The sequence below is a fragment of the Onthophagus taurus genome, chromosome 10, assembly GCF_036711975.1.
Source record: "Onthophagus taurus isolate NC chromosome 10, IU_Otau_3.0, whole genome shotgun sequence".
Taxonomy (NCBI): domain Eukaryota; kingdom Metazoa; phylum Arthropoda; class Insecta; order Coleoptera; family Scarabaeidae; genus Onthophagus; species Onthophagus taurus.
This window is the reverse complement of record NC_091975.1, coordinates 2454528-2475289: the sequence shown is the minus strand read 5'-3', so window position 1 is coordinate 2475289 and position 20762 is coordinate 2454528. Positions and strand designations below refer to the sequence as shown.

The following is a 20762-nucleotide window of genomic DNA, read 5'->3' as shown; positions in this document are numbered from 1 at the left end:
GAGTTGTGGGTTTTTGTAGTTGATTAACTTCAAGATGTAATTATCGTACCCGACGTTATCATTGAAAGTATGCAACCAATATCACAGTGTATGCAGTATGCAATATTGGTTGCATACTTTCGATGATTACATCGCGTACGATAATTAATACATTGTACTTAGTTTACATTTAGTTAAAAACAGTGATTTTAAAATACATACCATTATGGAATTGAATAATTTTATCCAAACAACATACAAATATCTTGTATCCATAGTTTTATTCTCCTTCTGAAAAACATTAAAATATTTTAAATATAAATTCTTAAACAATGACTTTCCAAAACGAAAATAATTCTAAAATATAAATGTTAAGTATCATTGAAAATCATGAAAGGAAAAGGATATCACATGAACCCTTTTTGTCTGAAACTTTTTATTGAATTTTAAACCATTTATATATTTCTTAGAAATACATACAGAAATTTAAATTCTAAGTTACGGTTACGTCAGCAAATATATTTTTTGCCTATATATATTTATGTCTAAACATCAATAGCCCTTTTAATATTTTAGTTAATAAAGGCTACAAACATTTTTTAACGTAAAGTGCTGAATTTTTAATTTGAGAAAACATTAACTAAAAGATTCTAAATATTTTCTGACTATCGGCATCTTAATTCATAACCTAATCACAAAAAATCGTAAATTACCTTTTATTAATCATTTTAAACTTTCAATCATCATCGTCGTCGTCGTCCTCCGAAACATATTTTTTCGCGGTTCTTTTCCTTCTACCGGAAGAACCCCCGCCGCTTTTCCTCCCTTTAAGTTTGATCTTCATTTTAACCGTTGAATCGGTGTCTGATTTATTATCATCATCGTCCGAATCCAACATTTGTCCTGTTCCTGACATTCCAGCACCCATCCCAGCCATGCCACCCGAATTTGATGACGAAGATGAAGAATCGTTCTCGATGCGCTGTTTAGCATTGGTGAAAACCGACTGTAACACGATACTATCTTCATGTATTAATGAGGCTTCTTCATTATAAATCTGAGCGTTTTGACATAAAAGCATGAAATCGCGTTCTAAGTCCGTCATATCCGTGTACTAAAAAAAAAACTAAATTAATTTTATTTCTTATTAAAGTAATTATTTATTACCTTTCCTTCATCGATTCTATTAACAATCTTCGTCATATCGATCGGCTTTTTAATAATATCGTAATAATCGGGATAATCTTTCTTAGGTGGCAATTTCATAAATGGCTCACTCAACAATCTACCATCACTATCAGTATATTTCAACACAATATTCATCAATTTATTCATTTGCCGCTTCAATTTCGCATCAACACCATTTCCACCCCCACCACGGCGCCTTTTATTACTAGAACTAATTGGAACGACGACATCTTCATCGGAATCGTCTCGTTTTCGTTTCTTCCTACCACGTTTCTTTTTCTTTTGTTCCTCTTCTTCATCTTCGTCGTCATAATCGCCAGTTTCATCGATCGCTTTCAACCATTCCTTTTCGGTTAAACTATCTGTGTAATCTACTTCTTTGCGTTGACGCGTTCCTCGCCCCAAAAAGTTTTCTTCGCTCGCGTTTGTTGATGGGTCGTCGTATTTCCAACTTGTTTCGACTTCATCATCTTCTTTAACTAACCAATCAGGTAATTCAGATTCTTCGATTAAACGGGATTTTCGCGCGGAACCTAACCGAGCGTCTTCTCGACGACGTTCTAAATCCATTTTTTGGAATAATTCAAATTCAGCTTCGCTTCTAGCAACCATTTGATTTACAGTTTCATCGTCGGGAACTTCATTCTCTTCCTTAAATAGAGAGGTTAAAAAGAAAATTATTATTAATTACTTTATCTTATTATTTTTAAGATATACCTCTTCATCGTCCCCATCTTGATGTAAAATACTTTGAAGGAATTGTTGTCGTTCTGAACCGGTAGACTTTTGATCGAACATACCGGCCTGAATAACCTTTTCGTCCATATTTAACTTATATCGGGCTGCCGCTAAAATTCGTTCCTCAACTGAATTTACGGTCATTAAACGTAAAACACGCACTTCGTTCTGTTGGCCGATTCTATGGGCTCGATCTTGAGCTTGGAGATCCTAAGGAAATAAAAAAGGTATTTTTATTCGAATTGTTATAGAAAATAATAAGTAATATTGAATAACCTGATGTGGGTTCCAATCTGAATCGAATATAACAACAGTATCGGCACTTTGCAAGTTTAAACCCAAACCGCCGGCTCTAGTACTAAGCAAAAAAATGAAATATTCGCTATTTTTCATGTTAAACTTTTTTAATAAATCCCCACGGTCTTCCGCTTTCGTTGTTCCATCCAATCTTAAGTATCCGAAAGCACGCCAATTCAAATAATCCTCCATGATGGTCATTAATTGCGTCATCTGACAGAACAGCAGTACGCGATGGTTAGTAGCTTTTAATTTGGGTAAAATGCGATCTAATAATTCGAATTTTCCACTCGCGCGATAAATATCTGGACCGGAAATGACACCCCCCGCCAGTCCTAAATGGTCGCAGTATTTTTCTTCGATGTTTTGAAACATAAACGGATGATTACAGAGTTTTCGTAATTGTACGATGGTGTTCATTAACGCTTTTGCACCTCCTTTACCTTTGTTACCTTAAAATTAAAAATAATCGATTAGATTTATTGAAAATAAACATAATTAAAACAAAAATTACCTTTTTCTGATCCGTCCGTCAATAAAACTCCTTTACTTTGCATATGTTTATACAAAACTCTTTGTAAACCTGACATATCACATTTGATAATATACTCTACTTTATCCGGCAATTGCGATTCGACCTCTTTCTTTAATCGCCTCAACAAAAACGGTCTCAACACTTTATGCAATCTCCTAATAATCAAAATCGTTTCTTCTTCGTTCAACTCGACTTTTTCACCCGTTGTTGCAAATGGGGCGTTAAACCATTGCTCGAATGTCGAACAACTTTTAAAAATAGACGGTAAAAGAAAGTTTAATAACGCCCATAATTCTGGTAATTTATTTTGCAACGGCGTTCCAGTTAACAATAAACGATGTGGAGCCAAATAATGGGTATTTAATACTTGGGTTAATTTACAATGGTGGTTTTTCATACGATGACCTTCGTCAATTATCATATACTTCCATTGGAGTTTTGCTAATACACCTTTATCTTTAATAACATATTCATAGGTGGTTAATAAAACGTTGAATTTAGTCGAGCGCATTTGAGATTGTATTGCTCTACGTCCAGCAGGTGAACCTTTATAAGAGACAACAACGACGGATGGAGACCATTTTTCGAATTCTAATACCCAATTTGAAAGGGTTCTGAAATGAATAATAAATTATATCAACACGAATACATATGTACATAAAATACACTTACGATAGTGGGACAATGATCAAAAACGGCCCATTAACCTTTTTCTTTTCCATTAAATACGTAATTAACGCAATCGTTTGGATAGTTTTCCCCAAACCCATCTCGTCGGCCAATATTCCATTTAAATTATTATTGTATAACGAAACTAACCATTCTAAACCTTTCGTTTGGTACTCTTTTAATTTTCCGTTAACCATAATCGATGCTTGTTCCGTGACAATTTCATGAACAGTATGGGCAATGCTGTAATATGTTTGTTCTTCATTTGCGTTTTTGTGATATTCATCATCTTCAACTTTAGCCTTTTTAATAACAGTTTTCGTTTTATCTTCCTCCGGGACGTGTTTTTTCACTTTGTGGAGGGCGGATTCGGAATTTTCTCCGTTTTCATCGTCATCTTCGTCTTCCTCATCACTTTCAACAACTTCCCATCCAGGATTTTGGTCTAAGAAAGTTTGCAATTGGCTAAGATTCGGGGCTTCATCACCGGTAATAATTTTTCCAGTCGAAGTTTCCATTAAAGTCAACTTTTTATTCAAATCTAATGAGTTTTGTAGATTCTCCAACGTTCTCTTTTTCTTCTTTCGTTTTTCTTCTTCTTGTTGTTTCCGTTTTTGTTCCATTTTATGTTGCTTAACCATTTCAGTTAAATTCGAAATGTATTCGTCGGTTTGCGACAACAAAAACGCTAATCTTTTATCTTTTTTCTGATCAATCAACTTCCGATATCCTTCTTCATCTTCAGCCATTAACCGCCTCATTCTCTCTTTCTCGATTCTTTCTTGTTCTTTTTTCTGCTCTCTTTCAGCATTCAAATGATAATTCATAACCGATTTATTTAAACGAACCATTTTGGCTTGATTATTACGATGAAATTCTTTGAAATCTTTACCGTGTTGTAAAACGCTTGTCAAAAATTCTTGATGTTTTTGTCGTCTCTTTCGCTCCGCTTCCAATTTTTGTTGTTTTTCTAATTTTTCAGTAGCTCGAGCTTCTCTTAAACCTTGTCGTTTGGTTCGTTTATAAGCTTTTATATTAACTGCAGTTTCTAAAGTGGTATCTTTACGCGTACACGCGATTATTTCGCTACGCAATTGACGTTGAAAATTTAAACAACGCAAAGCACGTAATTCGATTTGAGCTTGAATACGTAAATCATCCGGCATATTTGTTGGAAGATTGTTGAGTTGATCGATTCGAGCGGCTATTCGAGATGCAACCCTATCCAAATATTGAAATTAGAAAAATTTTCTTTAAAATTTATTTAAAACCATATTTTTGTGGAATTCTTACCGATTTTCACGTTCTTGTAAAATAATTAATGGATCTATCCCACATGGTTTTGAAATCGTAGTGACACGATTCTGCTTTCCTGGTGGCGCCTGTTGGGATTGATTTTGAGGTTGTCCGGGTTGCGCAGGTGGCTGAGCGGCTTGTTGTGGATGTCCAGGAGGACCCGCTTGACCTGGAGGACCAGGACGAACACCTTGACCAGTTCCTGCTTGATTTGGCTTCGAAAAAAATATAACTTTTCAATAGAAATATTGTTAAAATTTGCGAATTATAGCAGCGAAGTTATATTTTGCTCTTAATTTAAATAAAAACTCATGCTCTTTGCTTTTATAGTCCGTCCCCACTTCAATTCTTCAATTACCTGTAGTCCTTGGCCACCTTGACTTTGCTGATGGTGTTGCGGTCCCATGCTTGGACCTCCTGGTTGCCCCATTTGAGGCGGACCTTGAGGGGGTCCTTGAAGAGTTTGAATGTTTTGCCCACTTTGAATTTGGGTTTGTATTCCACCACCTTGGGGGCCCACTTGAGGCATACTTTGAGGAGGACCTTGAGTACTTTGAGAATTTTGCGAATTGGGAAGACCGGGAGACTGTTGAGGTCCTCCCGGCGGTCCCTGCGCACCTTGTGGGGGAATTCCGCCTGGGGGAAGACCTTGAGGAGCCCCTGATAACCGCTGAGGAGTTCCGGGAAGTCCTTGAGGACCACCTGGTAGTCCTTGAGGAGCACCTGGTAAACCTTGAGGACCTCCCGGTAACCCTTGACCGCCTTGTGGACCATCTGGAAGACCCAAAGGACCTCCAGGAAGACCTTGCGGCCCACCAGGAAGACCTTGCGGCCCACCAGATAAACCTGGCGGTCCACCTGGGAGCCCTTGTGGAGCTCCAGAAGGTCCACCAGGGGGTCCTTGAGAAGCAGTTACATTCGGTGGCCCCCCTGGATGTCCTTGATGATGAATAGGCGGACCTTGGGGGTGACTTCCTGGGTGTCCAGAACCTGGTGGTGGCCCATGATGCGGACCAGCATGACTTCCTGGATGATTCGTAGGTCCTTGCATTCCTCCGGGGTGCCCACCAGGTCCTTGATGAGGTACTCCATGATTAGGTGGGCCTTGATGAGGACCTGGATGAGCCCCAGGATGACTTCCGGGATGACCTCCAGGATGACTTGGTGGCCCTCCGGGGTGGCTTCCTTGCCCAGGATGACCTCCTTGATGACTTTGATGACTCCCAGGATGATTAGGAGGTCCCGGATGATTTCCAGGTCCTGGGTGATTTCCTGGATGTACGGAAGGACCTTGATGCGGTGGTCCCTGGTGCCCCAAAGATCCAGGCGGTCCACCGGGAGGTCCTCCGGGAGGCCCAGGAGGACCTGGAGGTCCCGGTGGACGCATTTGCGGCGGAACGGAGTTGTCAGGAGAGGATGAATCCCCACTATCACCGCCTCCCGGAGGCCCAGAACCCTACGATTTTTCATGTTTTTGGCTTGTTGTGGCAATTATCACAAATTTATTTATCATTTTATCTTGTTTGTCTATGTTACCTTAAGGTTTTACAATATAATTATTAAAAGCTATCTAAAAAAAATTAAAAAAACAAACAAAAACTGCAAATAATAATCATGCGATAAGAAAAAATCTTTAATAGTTATTCATAGTATAAGTGTGTTAGAAGGCGAATACGATTTGCACAGTGTGAGTGTCGTTGCCTCATGACCACTCATTAAGTGCCATATAAAATCTTACCCAAAAAATTATTACAAAACAAAATTAAAATAATTAATCAAATAAATTAACTACTTAATTCTAACTACTCCTATTAAAATAAGATAATCATTATTTATTACTATAGAAAAAAAATAAATAGAGAACAAAGAGTTCAAGACGCAAAAAGCAAAGAGCATGAGCAAAAAAACAACACCAAATTCAACACCAAATTAAATCAAAACGAACCAAAAAATAATTTCTAATTCTTACAAAGAAAAAATATCAAAAAGTTCTACAGAATTCTACTTTTTCTACTTTATGTCCAAATATATTTTTTAATAGAGGGTTAAAAATAAGTTTTTGAAACTTACCTGTGCTGGTTGTGGTCCACCGGAATTGGGCTGAAATGGACTACTTGGTGGTGTTGGGCACTGAGGAGTTCCATCCGGTCTTTTCCCTTGGACAGCCATTACCAATTGTTGATTTATGGGTTGATTTCGCGCCAACATTCGATAAGCCATTATTTGAGCTCTAATCAAAAATTTATTTAGATTACCTTTAAACCAACTTTTTTAACCAACCTTAACTGCCCCATTTGGCCACTATTAAATACTGAATTTCCATTCGATCTCGCCCTTAACGCTAGTAATTGCGAATATCTTGGATCTTCTTGCATCCCCTTTTCTTCCATTGAATCAATAGCTCTTTGTAACGCGTTCAAGTTTTCTTGTTGCCCCTGAGGAGGCAATTGTTGTTGTCCGGAAGGTGGCGGACCTCCAGGAGGACCAGGTGGCCCTTGAGGTCCCGGTGAAGATGAAGGATTCTAATTATTAAACAAAAAAATAAATAAATTTGAGTGACTCAAAAAAAATCCCAAGTCATTTCATTAATAAAATTAATCACCATTTAAATTTTAAACAGAAGCAATTTGTTACAGCCGGTTATTTTTTCCTTACTTAATTCTATTTAAATCTTGTGTAAAAAACCGTAAACAATCGATTACAATTTCAACGTTTTTAAATCGCGAAAAAACCCGCCACCCAAATTTTTTTCTTGAGTCACCCGACAATTTCTTAACTGTTTAAAAACCGATTTAAAAAAAACCGAAAATGTCTTAACAAACTAATTTAAATCGTTTAATTAATTTAAAACTTGCGTTAGAAAGTGGCTGAGCCACTCAAGGTTAATTTAAAAGGTAAACGAAGGCTTCAAAACCGAGATTATTATAAAACCGACGAGTCTTTGTCACTTTAGAATCAGTTCCATTTAAATTTTCAAAGATTCAACTCCACCGATAAAAAATGAGTCAAGAAAAAATTTTCGAATACTTCAAAGTGGCGGTTGAGCTCGTTAAAGAAGCGGGAAAGGTTAAAAAAGAATGATTTTTAGAAAAAAAAAAAAAAAAAAATCTAATTGTTATTTATTTTAAAGATTGTAAAAGAAGCAAAAAATTTTGAAGTCGAGAGGAAAGAAGAAGTTTGGGATTTGGTTACCGTTTATGATAAAAAAGTGGAAGATATTTTGATTGAAAAATTAAAGGAAAAATATCCAGCCCACGAGTAAGATTAGAAATGTTTAAACTATATTTTTTGAAACAATCAAGGTTTTACACTTTTACATAGTGCTTTATTTATTCAAGTATGTTAATGAAGTTTTACATTTTTGAGAGTTAAGAAATGTTTTATAACCCGAGATAAAATTCATTTTATAACAATAATGATGAAAATTGTTTAAAAAGATAAGATCATTGTTTGCATTAAAATTAAAAAAAAATTGTCTGGATCTATTTTTAAAAGGTTAAAATTTAGTTTAAAATTATTTTTTTACCAGATTAATAAGGAATTTTGATAATTATCGTGATAAATACAAACAGGTTTTCTATTTTAATGTTTTGAGTTTCAAAACAAATATTTGAAGGACTCATTTACGCTCATTTAGTAATGGAACATTAATTCTTGAAGTACTTAAGTGCTTATATTGAATGAAATCAAAGATGTATTTTAAGTTAAGTTAAGTTTTAAGCCGTCAACCCAATTAATCGGTCGAGCAAGTTGGAAGCGAGTGAATTAACAGTCAAACATAATGTGACATTGAAACCTAATGAAAATTGGAATATTTTCTTAACAATATTGTCATACATTTTGTAATTTTTAGTTTTATTGGTGAAGAAGAAACCTACGATAAAGGTCATTTGGCCGAATTAACTGATAAACCAACATGGATCATCGATCCCATAGACGGGACAGCAAATTTTGTTCGAAAATTGCCGATGAGTTGTATCTCGGTCGGATTAACCATTCAAAAAGACCTCGTTTTGGGAATTGTTTTGAATCCGTTTTTAGATCAACTATTTACCGCGATTAAAGGAAATGGGGCTTATTTGAATGAGAAACGAATTTTTACGCGCAAAGTAAACAGTAAGTTTTTTAACGTATTATTTTAAAATGTTGGTTTCAAACCGACCAATAACTTAATAAAAGTAATGAAATAATTTCTGATTTTAGGAATCGAACAAACCAACTATAATTACGAATTGAGTTTGGCAAGAGCTGAAAAATATCGAGATTTATATCTTTATAGACTTTCGAAGATCATAGCGAAAGCTGAAGGGTACAAACACAACTTAATATATAATCATTTTAGTTATCATTAAATCTTTTCAATTAATTTTTTTAAGGATAAGATCACTTGGTTCGGCAGCTTTAGGGCTTTGTTATGTGGCTTGTGGTCAAACAGACGTCTATCAATGCGATGGATTATCACCATGGGACGCTGCTGCAGGAGTTGTAATTGTTAGAGAAGCGGGAGGATTCGTTTGCGATACCAGCGGTGAGAAATTACCAAAAACATAAAAATGGATATTATTTTATCAATTTCTTTGTAGAACAACGTCTTGGTTTGGAATTTGATGTAATGAAACCAAATTTTATGGCAGCGCCAAACGAAAACGTTGCTAAGGAGTACCTGAAATTATTAAAAGAGGCCGATGAAGAGCGGATTTCAAAACAAAAATAATTAATTTTTTTGTTAATTATTAAAATTGAAGAATAAATTCAGAGAAATTAAATTAAAAAAAAAACATAAAGCTTTAATTAACCTGTGGTCCTTGTTGTGGATGCATTCCATGCGGAGGTGGCGGCGGTGGATATCCTTGTCCTTGTCCCCCAACAACCCCATGTCCATGAGGCGGCATTGGTCCCTGCGGTGGTGGCCCCCCAGGTCCTTGTCCCATATGCTGCCCTCCGCCTCCAGGCGGCATCCCCGGCATTCCAGGATGTCCACCAGGGGGTCCTTGAGGATGTGGTTGCATTGGTGGCGGGCCACCCGGAGGTCCTCCAGGTCCCCCAGGAGGACCTCCCATGTGCCCTTGAGGTGGTGGACCACCAGGAGGTAAAACTTGATGACCTGGTGGTCCAGGAGGCCCATGTGGAGACATGGATGGGTGAGGAGGTTGAGGTGCCATGTGCGGAGGTGGCCCAGGTGGACCTGTTAAGTGACTTGGGGGACCTCCAACGGGTGGAATAGGACCCATTGGAGGTCCAGAAGGTCCCATATTATGAGGTGGAGGCTGTTGGTAAGGACTGTGAGGGGATGGGGAGGGTGCGGGACTTTGAGATGGAGGTCCCATTGGGCTCGGTGCCTGTGGTGGAGGCATCGGGCTGCTTTGCGGCGATGGACTAGCCATTTTACTAGAAATAATATTTGTTCAGTAAGTTTAATTATCACCATATATTTTTAATTTAGCTAATAAGCTTATTCTAATGTAAAAAAGGAATATAAACTCTTTATAATTCTTCATCGGACATGTTACCTACCAATAATCACTCATTTCTTGTATTTGGAAGATTTAAAAAGGACTACTTAGGTGTAGGATAGGTCATTTCTTCATTAACTTATATATATATATATACAAATATCATGCTTTATATACTTTGTATAAGCCAGAATTCAAGAAAATATTAAGAATCGTTGCAATCATAAGAAATCAGTTAGAGGGCGTTGATGAATGCTTGGGTATTCACATTTTTTATAGAATTATAGAGAATATAAATCATGGGAAAAAACCTAAAAATAAAATTTTAATAAATAATTAAACAGAGAATCACAAAAAATTATTATAATTATTCATAACTGGTTAAAAAACCTGAAAAAGTTAAAAACTAAAACATGGGTTATCAAAACATGTCGATTACCGGTTGAGGGTTTCCACTCACTTCTTAACCTCTAATAAATAACTTACCTTTTCTTCTTTTTCCCCGTTATTTTTAATCGGTCTTCGTACACTCGTTTAGAATACAAAACACGTTCAAACGTGAACTTAACTCGAAAAATTTATCAATAGCATTGATAAATCTAAACAACAAAACAACTCAGCGGCCATTTTGATACCATTCCTTCCTTTACGTCAAATTGTAGCACAAATAATTATTAGATCAAATGACTTTAGATCGTGAATTATTTCTAATTGGTTTAACAATAAATTTATTTTCACTACCTAAAATTACCTAATTTAATTTTAATTTTTAATAAAAGAAAATAATTAAATCGGATGTTTTGAGTAATTAGTACTTTTGAATGACTTTATTAATTAATTCATTGAATTGCAGAGTAAGATAAAAATATTTTGATCGTATCATCTCTTTTCCTTCTTTACTTTTATTGACTATATAAAACCATCTTTGTTGTATGCAACGCGATAAACTTATAAACTATCAAGTACAATAACGTCAAACGATAAACGTCAAAAATTGCACGTTATGATCGTTTATTTACAAAAAAAACTCAAAATTTTTACTTAAATTAATGGCTTTTCCCCAACCGAATGCCCAAAGAGGTAAATTCGACTCAAATCATTCTAAAAACTCCCAAAAACCGAATATAACCTTAAAACAACAGAACCTAACCTAAAAATTTTTTTGACAAATTTCATTTTTAACATTTTCAGACTTAGCAAGTAGAAAAGTACTCGAAGAACTTCAATTAAAGAAACAAATCCTGTTAAAACAAGGTGTAGCTTCAACCTTAACCTCACAGTTACCACTTTTAGGGTCTCCGAATGTTGGTCCAGCAACTCCACAAACCGATCAACAACACTCGATGAATTCTGCACAGCGAGGTGCTTTACAAACGGCAAACGCGCAATCGACTGGTTATTTTATTTCGCAGGATTCATCGTTTGGTAATTTAATACTTCCTGTGTTGCCACGATTTGAAAATAATTCAAAATAATTACCGTGATGTATCCGTGTTTAAAATTAAAGTATTTAGAAGGGATTTTGGGTCAAATTGATGGTTTTGAAAGACCCAAAGTTGGTTTGGAGCAATATGTGACTCCTTCGCATTTAGCTTCTCACATGTTGTATATGATTCAGGTGAATATTCAAATATTATTATTTAAAAATTATTAAAAAACGTTTTTTTTTTATTTTTAGAGTCAGTATGATGAAATAACCGATAAAATCATTGGTGATTTTGGTTCTGGATGTGGAGCTTTAACAATTGGAGCATCTACTTTAAAAGCTTCTTACGTAATTGGATTTGAGGTTGATCAAGAAGCGATAGATATTGCTTTGTGTAATTTAGATGATTTAGATGTAAATACCATTGATTTTATCAATTGTGATGTAAGAAATATTTCAAAACGGTGATTAAAAAAATAATTTGTTTGGAATTTATTATATTGACGTTAATTTGTAGATTTTCAAAGTTTTTTGATACAATTATAATGAATCCCCCGTTTGGTACTAAAAATAATCAAGGAATGGATGTATTGTTTTTAGAAAAAGCTTTTGAAATGGCTAAAAGTAGCGTTTATTCACTTCATAAAACATCAACAAGGTTTTATTAGTATATATTTAATTTTGTAGTAATAATTAGTTTTGTTATAGAGAATTTATTTTAAAAACGGCGAAATTAAATGGTGTCAAAGCGGAAGTGTTGGCTGAATTAAAGTATGATCTTCCAGCGACGTTGAAGTTTCATCGGAAAAAGACGGTCGATGTTGAGGTGGATTTTATACGCTTTACAATGGTTTAAATGTTTAATGATTAATTAATTGAAGTATTAGTTTTAATAAATTTTTATTAATTTATATTTTGATTTTTGATTTAGTTGTAATTCTTAACTAATTGAAAAAAATAATAGAAAATTTTGACAATAATTATTAAAACAGCAATGAAAATTTGTTGCAACATTGAACCAGTTTGTAAGCGTGAAAGAATCGCATTACAAAACAGAAATATGCCGTAGAAATAGAGAAATAAATCCTTAAAAAATTCGTTACATAAGACGCCCGAAATTTCGCCAGAAAAACATAAATATCCGTTTAAAAATTCGTTTTTAATTCTTTTAAAAAGTCGTTTTCGAAGGACGCTTTGTGAAGAAAGCGTCTTAAAAAAGTTTCAAAAAAATTAAACAATTTTTTTGTCCTTTAAGAAAGGGTCCGCTTAATTATTAGCGGAAAAGAAACTTTTTGTTTAAATACCATTGAAACGGTTAAATACCTTTGTGTTGAAGGCCAGTCATTGATCTCGGAAAGTTAATTGCAGCGGGACTCATTAGATAAAAGTACCGGCGGTGGTTAGTTATTAATTTTAAATTGTTATTTTCAAGATTGAGAAATTAATTTTTCAAATCTTACAATTTTTTTTTAAAACATCAATAATATCTCAAAAGTAAACAATTTAAATTATCCTTCGACATTTCCGTTGCTAATTAGTTATATCATCACTTTTTTTTCTAGAAATTCCTTGAAATATCTAGACTTTTCAAGACATAAGCTTCTTTTTTTGCTTTAACTTGACATTTTTACAATATTCAAGGTCCCGTTATTATGTAACTGAAGTGTGCATAACGTGTATAATTAAAGATAACCATCGAGGAGTCGTCAGTAATGTTTGATGAATAAGAAGGTAAATAATTTTTACCTTTACAACAAAGGTGAACCTTATTGTTTCATGTGAACACAGAATAATTAATTATCATTTTGAAAATTATATTAATTTTACTAATGTAGATCAAGTCAATAATTTAATTTTAGTATTCCACTTTAATTATAGAAGATAAATCGACTCAGAAAGATTGCCAAGATAATGAGAAATATGACACAGCGAAGCCTTGATTTCAGTTTGTAGCCGAGGTCGCTTGCGGGCGAGGCGTTACTCACAAGATTTTCAAAGATGAAATGTGGTCGAAATAACGATTATAACTTGATTATTACAATTGATGGGGATAATGCATCACGAGCTTGTTATACAAATAGAACTAAACGGCTAAACCCGAATGATTCTAGTTCTTGGTCTAGCGCTGGATAAGAATTAAAACTAGAACTAACATTAGACCGAGAACTAGAAACATTTCTAGTTTTAGTTCCATAAAAATATGCAATCTGAGCGACACCACGTTTGATTTTTATGTTGGATGATCTGGTCGATCTTTATTACAATCGGTGGAGATTCATCATATTTCAGTATAATTTTGGGAATTCCTGTTTAAGTGTTTTTAGACATGTTTGCTTGCCTAGTCTGAAAGAGTTAAGCATTGTATGCAATGTTCAAGCAGAAATTAATACTTTAAATTTGTAATAAAATTTATTTTTAATTCGTAGTGAAAGAACAATTTCAAAATTTTTTTAATCATCTGAAGATAATTTTTTTAATTGTACGAAAATTAGGTTACAATTACCAAACGAATCCTTGAATAAAAACCACGTATTATAAAATATCTAACACACTTCGGCCCGCATTCCGAATATAAAACAGGTAAAACTTTGCAAAATCGACGCATTTTACATATTTGCACAAGAGAATTTACGTCATAAAAACCAAATACAAGAACACATTTTTATCTCTTTGTTGGTTTCATTCGACGACCTTCCACGAAAACAGTCAAAACTTAAAACGGCCTTTCAAGGTAAATTCGTCGAATACTCGGAAGTAAAGATACACAACCGGAAGCGTTTTTAAAGTGTTTTATTTTTGCGATGAAAAATTCGAAGAAGTTGGCTGACTCACGTTTTTTAAATGACCTTTAAAACTGATTCCGGACTTCCTGAAAGCGATTGAATTTTAAAAATAAAAGACCCGTAGTAAAACCGGAGCAAGGTTACTCTTGGCATTGAAATTAAAAGTGATCGTTTTATAAAGCGATTTAAATTACATTTTGGAGGAGTTTTCTTATACTTTATTATGTGCTAGAGTGCACTTTTTATACAGTTTTTTTTTTCGTTAATGAGATCAAGTTCGAATTTGATTATTAAAAAGATTAAAACTAGGTTATTTATGTGAAGTAATTTTTTTAAGATCTTCCAAAAACTTTTATAAATCACCTCGACTTTAATCACGAGTGTTAAGTAACGATATCTTAAATTAAAGAAAAATCCTTCGATTTTAATGACACATAAATTTTTTATTTAAAAACAACTTTGTACCATTTCAAAAAAATTTTTAACCTAATTTAAAAAAAAAACAACCCGAACAACTCCACATTGTATTCCGCTCTAAAAGAGCGAAAGCTAAATCTTGGAGCGACTTTTAAGTTTTCATTTTATAGACCGTCTTCAACATCTTAAGACGTTCTAAGAGTTCTCGCTTAATTATTTTTTTTGATGCAAATCATCTAAACAGTGTTTCTTTCCATCGGTTTCGTGTTAAGATTTGCTAGAACCGTTTTCTTCCGTTTTGAAAACGGAACGACCTCGACACATCGAGGTTACAACTTACCTATATAAAACTCGACGGTCAAACGGTTTTGTGATCAATCCCGGTGCTTAACTCGCTTAAAAACGGTGCTAAAATCACTTTGTTACAATTAGTAAAGTGGTTTGTGGTGTTTCAAGTTCTTCTTCATTTTATTATTTAAAATTCAACATGAAAATTGTAAGTTTTAAATTTTAAACTGAATTGGATTCAAGTTATTTTATTAATTGTTATTGTTGTGAAGTGAAATTGAGTTAAATTTGGATTTGTTATATTTCATTAATTTTTTTAAATTTTGTTATCGATGTTTAATTAAACCATCTAATTCTTATGCTTAATAACATAGCTCACGCTCAAAGGCTTCTACAATCAGTAAGATCGCGTTTAGAATCAGTGAAAGTGGTTGCTTTTGGAGCATGTATTCACTCAACCATTACACTAAAGTTAAAAAAATCACCAAGAGTTTATTTATGAAGATTAAGAAATGATTTATGGATCAAATAAAAACGGACCTTTTGCTTTAAACTATGTATAAAACAGTTTATTTGATATATAAACAATTATATAACGATGACTAAATATTCTTAAACTACAATCTTTCATCTTTGATTTGGTGCAAAAGTTGCTAAGATCACTGGTAAAATCACTGGTCAAATAAGCAGATTTTTGTAATATCTCAAAAACGAATATATATATAACATATGCATCCATTTATTTTCTTAAAATAGAATCTTTTATCTTCAATTTGGTATAAGAATCATTTCTTAATTTTCATAAATAAAGACAGAATGATTTTTTGAAATTTACAGAATTTTTTTCTTAATGGGACTAAGTTTGATATTTTTTGTAATATCTCAAAAATGAGTTTATACAACACAACAAATCTTCAATTTGGTATAAATATCATTTATGAATACCTACAAATAAATACAGAAATTATATTAAAATTGTAGGGAACTAGATTAAGGTGAATTGAAATTCCTGGATTGAAAACGTTTAAAAATCGCTATTGTTGATCAAGTTTAAACAAGTATGTACGGCCTACGTGATTATCTATTGGCGCGCAAGTTTTGCGCAACGACAAAGCGGGTTTTTAGACGATTTTTTCGAACCATTTCGCCACGCTCTAGTTAGTCCTAAGGTCCAACAATCCAAGCCAAACCAACAAGGAGTAAATCTACATAAAGTTCGTTTAAGAAACGCACTTAAATTTCTTAAACGTAAACATACCTTAATGATATAATACATCTTTGATATACATACTCAAGTTTGCGTTTAATACCCATAATTAAAGTTTCTTTAAATTTTGCTCAATATTAAAAGTGTTAGAAAAGAGTTGGATTAAAATAAAAAAAAATTATTTCGAAATGATTTGCCGTAATCTGAGTGTTGTAACGTTTTAACGGGGAGGTTGAAAGACACAATTAAATTAAAATAATGGTCTTTAGGTCGGTTGAAACAATAAAGCTGGAGAGAAAAATATATATAGCAAAAGAAACGAATTGTGAAGTGGTAATTGTTGTTTTCTCGAAACGGAACGAATTGGGAAATTTTTGCTTCATTTTATATATCCAATCCAATTCAATCAAATCCTTTCATATTTAAACTTCGCTCAACTTTTCCGGAAATTGACTCGGAATTCGTAGGTCATGGACGTTTTAAAAAGAAAAACATTCTTAACCGATTCACTCTCGGATAGAAACCTTGACCGTTTTCGATTCATTCAAAACCGGTTATAACAACAATTACCAACACCGTTTTTTTCCTTGTTATTAAATCTTTTTTTAAACCACCCGGAACCTTAAAACAATCTATGTATTAAATAATCCACGTGTCGAAGCGTACAAAAAAATTGTAAAGAAAAAGTACAAGTTATCTAACAAAAAAAATATTAACGTATTGTCTTGAGAAATTGAGCGATTGGAAAGTGAATTGGCCTTCGTTTTGAATCCGATTCGATTTTTACGATGTTTAAAACGCGTTTTAGCTCGTTTAAAATGCATTGTGTTAGTTTAGAAAGTGTTTCAAAAGACGGTTTTTTGAACAGATGTTGTTTGATGTATTGCGAGATGATCTTAGAGAAATTTATTAAGTTTTATTAATTTTGCTTTTTTGTTGTAGATTTTAGCACTTCTCTTCGTTCTTTTGGCATTAGCTAATTGTCAATATTTCGGGTTTCAAGATTTTCCATCGAATGCGTTTTCTGGTGGTTTAGATTCTTCTTACAGAAGTGCCAGGGATCCAAGACAGGATCGGGGGCCTGTTGTTTTTCCACAGGCACCGTCGGATAATGGAGAGACGAGTGGTGTGGTTGTTGGAGCTAGTGGATATGGTTTTGTGCCACCCAGTTCGAGTAAGAAATATTTGCTTATTCTTATTGTTTTTTCTCTATTACTACTAAACTATTTTGTCAAGATGTGTAATGTAAGTGTTCTTAGTATGCTGGTACTTATTTGCAGTGGTGAAGACAATCCTCATATATAGCATAATAGCATAATTTATGGCAATATTGCTTTGTTTAGTCATCAAAATTTACTCAATAACCAGTATATATTAGTTCTAGGTACTATCCATCCAGCAGCTTTGCATCCATCGTTATGACAATTTATTTAGTTATGTTAAAATATGGTACGATAATTCTATTGATTATGACAGGAAGGATTTTAGCTCATTAGTCAATTTGGTTTACCCTGAAGCGCTTCTCCAACGCTTTGTGTCATCGGCGAATGTTGCCATGATGATCTCGGCCAGCATTAGTCATTACTCTGATGTGGCGTCCTTAAATATGATTTTACTAAGTCACTATATTCCATAGGAAGTAGTTGGCTACACTTTCTTTTCCTCTAGAGACTTTTCCACAATATTAGAGACTCATTTTCTTTTCCTAGTAATTGGTGTTAATCTTTTGGGTACTAATTTGTTAGCCATGATGACCTCTGCTGCTTCCAGAGAGCTTTTAGCTTAAAGGCAGCATTATACAGGATTTTTAACTTCACAATAACCTTTCTGGCTGGTTGTATCACTTCTCTGCAACTCTGAAATATTTGGTTCTAAGAAGGTTTGAAACAATCTTATCAAGTTCAATAATAACAGTTTCGTTTATTTCTTCTTGTTTGTTTGGTCATACAAGATCATACATAAATTATGAATTTCTAAACATTTTGTCATGATATTTTTGAAATTCCGGTCCAACTATCTAAATCGAGTCTATAAAAGAGCCCAAACCTATTGGAGCATATCAACACTTAACAGTTTAAGTTTATTTATTAGAAATATTAAGACACGTTCATCGAGTTCTAATTCGACATTCTCTTATTTATAACGGTTTTGTGAAGGCGGATGATTTTTTTTTACATTTTTTTTTCGAAATTAAGTTGAAGCAATCTAAATCGGTTTACGAAATTAATTATTTACGGATCTATTAATTTGATCTTTTTTTTTGTTCCAGATTATAGATCATTTTATTAAACTGAACTGAATGAAGAAATCGAAGAAATGTAATAAAATCTATTTATTAATGTAGTAAGTGATAATTTATTTTGTATTATTAACGATTTAAATCTTAATAAAAAAGTGTGGAAAATCTGAAATTATTTTTCCTTTTTTTAAATTCCTAAATGAGGCATTCTCGTATTTTGTAAGAACGTTGACACAAATTGTTGGAATTTCTTAGTATTCTCGTTTTGGTTTGATGGAAATAAAAAAAGTCGTTCTAAAACGTTTTGAGTGCTTCTTTATTGTTTTTTTAGAGAACCACCACACTCACTGAGACTAGTAATTTAAAGATGTGTATTTCTTCATGGGGTTTCAACCTTCATTGTATCATTGATTGTAGTATCCATATTGCACGTTCTTTAATTGGGAATTACAGTTGATGATGGGGACAAAAATAGAATTGAGTACGAACAAGAAAATAATGTGTGCTAATAAAGCAATAAATATATTATAACTGTTATGTTTGAATTTGTTTTTTAATTATAAAAATAAATTGGAAAAAAAATAAAATAATACCACCAATTTTACTTCCAATCAGTTTGGGTTGCCTATTTTAAGTTAAGGTTGTATCCAAAAAGAGATTAATTGAAATTTATTAATTACGCTAAAATATTATTAAAGTTAACGATTTATTTTCAAGATGGATTTTGTTATTGCGACTGAAGAAGGGCAGGGCCCGAAACCTGGTATAGATAAATAATAAAAACATTAATTACCTAAGTATAATTTGTTTTTTATATATTATACATTAAATTTTCTGATGAATATGGATAACAACAATTTCAATAGTAAAATTAGATGTTTAACAGCTTGAAAATGATTAAGTTTCTTATTTTTTCGTGAATCAAATACACTAATTATTAATTTTTTAATTGTTATCCTTCGTTAAACATTTATTTATTTAAGATTAAGGTTGTGTGAATAACCAGGAAGAGATTAAATCAAATTAACACTTCATGACGATTTAAAAAACTGCTAATTAAACTAAGTTTGTGAAAAAATAGGGCATTGAAACCATATAAAAGTAGCTGGAAATGTTTTTAGTACTTCAGTTTCAACGAAATTATTCATAAATAATCTAAAATGGATTTTTTAAAATTATTCTCCATCCTCATTTTTGTTTTAGTTTTAAGAGTTGAATCAAAAACTTATCAACTTGGTAAGGTTTAAACAATCTTATTATTTTATTTTATTTTTAAAATAAATTTCTAGAATCTATTCAACGAGTAAAAAGATCCCCACAATTAATAGGAGTTGGCATTGGATCTTTTGGATATGGTGGTTATGGTCTTGGATATGGTGGATTTGGTGGATACGGTTATGGATATCCACATCATCACCATCATCATGATTTCCATGATTTTCACGATTTCGGTCATCACCATCACCATGATTTTCACGATTTCGATCATCATCACTTTTAATCAAAATAAATTGTACATTCGAAATAAATTTATTTAAGAATTAAGTATGTAGTTATTATGATTTAAATCGATTGTAAACACCTTCAAGTTATTTGATACAGACAAGACAACTTAATAATAGCAAAAAGGATGTTTTGGAGAAAATGACAAGATTTTTGAATACGGAAAAACTTGATTGGTGTTAATCAAAACTGTTGTGAGCGATTAAAAACATTGCTAGGGCAATTAAAAAGGATGGAGGAATTAAAAAAGATGATTTTGACCTACTTTAAAGTGTAAAAGAAAATATTTAATATAAAACTTCTTGCTTGCTTGTAAAATAATTATTATTATTGGTGCCGGTTTCGACTATTATTAGTCATCATCAGCCAAATTCTGCATAATTGGAAAATAGAAAAATAACAGGCATTTGTCCATGTCCTACACTCCAAAATCTCTCATTATGTCCACATTTCTTTGAATGCATTGTTATTTGCTTTAAATTAAATTGTAATTAATATTGGAAATGCCCACCAAAACTCATTAGTGGTTAAAATTCATTGATAAAATTGATTCAAGCGTTTGAAAAGCTGCCCCATCTAATTAATAAAATCCATTAGGGACGAAATTAATACAAAGAAAAAAAAATACTGTTTGAAATTTAATACAACCCGGGCCAAAATTATTAATTAACTTTATCGATTGGTAATGAACTAAATTAAAATTATCTAATTAGTTAACTAATAATAATCTAAAACCAAAATAGT

General features: G+C 33.1%; 5 protein-coding genes across 6 annotated transcripts; 4 read left to right on the top strand and 1 right to left on the bottom strand.

Moving 5' to 3' along the window:
- Positions 1–398: 398 nt before the first annotated feature.
- Positions 399–10796, bottom strand: LOC111428591 (ATP-dependent helicase brm). Of its 2 annotated transcripts, XM_023064178.2 has the most exons (12): positions 10642–10796; positions 9499–10090; positions 6983–7224; positions 6773–6932; positions 5061–6158; positions 4700–4917; positions 3410–4627; positions 2717–3351; positions 2182–2654; positions 1885–2115; positions 1147–1818; positions 399–1093 (listed from the first exon to the last, which is right to left on the bottom strand). In XM_023064178.2, exons 2-12 carry the CDS (start codon positions 10084–10086, stop codon positions 716–718), a joined length of 5913 nt encoding a protein of 1970 aa, XP_022919946.2. In that variant the 5' UTR covers positions 10087–10090; positions 10642–10796; the 3' UTR covers positions 399–715. The 2 variants fall into 2 exon arrangements, with proteins under 2 accessions (XP_022919946.2, XP_022919947.1); XM_023064179.2 differs by lacking the exon at positions 5061–6158 and having other exon boundaries at positions 10642–10795.
- Positions 7633–9480, top strand: LOC111428601 (uncharacterized). Its single transcript, XM_023064201.2, has 6 exons — positions 7633–7768; positions 7833–7960; positions 8556–8818; positions 8906–9011; positions 9079–9230; positions 9286–9480. The coding sequence occupies exons 1-6, from the start codon at positions 7703–7705 to the stop codon at positions 9414–9416; spliced, it is 846 nt and encodes a 281-aa protein (XP_022919969.2). The 5' UTR covers positions 7633–7702; the 3' UTR covers positions 9417–9480.
- Positions 10797–11096: 300 nt separating the features above from the next.
- On the top strand, positions 11097–11630 carry LOC111428209 (SOSS complex subunit C homolog B). The gene is made up of 2 exons (XM_023063649.2): positions 11097–11235; positions 11347–11630. The coding sequence occupies exons 1-2, from the start codon at positions 11205–11207 to the stop codon at positions 11628–11630; spliced, it is 315 nt and encodes a 104-aa protein (XP_022919417.1). The 5' UTR covers positions 11097–11204.
- An 8-nt stretch (positions 11631–11638) lies between these two features.
- Positions 11639–12492, top strand: LOC111428602 (Methyltransferase like 5). Its single transcript, XM_023064202.2, has 4 exons — positions 11639–11773; positions 11834–12045; positions 12099–12239; positions 12290–12492. Exons 1-4 carry the CDS (start codon positions 11639–11641, stop codon positions 12435–12437), a joined length of 636 nt encoding a protein of 211 aa, XP_022919970.1. The 3' UTR covers positions 12438–12492.
- Positions 12493–15158: 2666 nt separating this feature from the next.
- LOC111428584 (uncharacterized) lies at positions 15159–18687 on the top strand. The gene is made up of 3 exons (XM_023064168.2): positions 15159–15277; positions 17219–17450; positions 18546–18687. The coding sequence occupies exons 1-3, from the start codon at positions 15269–15271 to the stop codon at positions 18563–18565; spliced, it is 261 nt and encodes an 86-aa protein (XP_022919936.1). The 5' UTR covers positions 15159–15268; the 3' UTR covers positions 18566–18687.
- The last annotated feature ends 2075 nt before the right edge of the window (positions 18688–20762 follow it).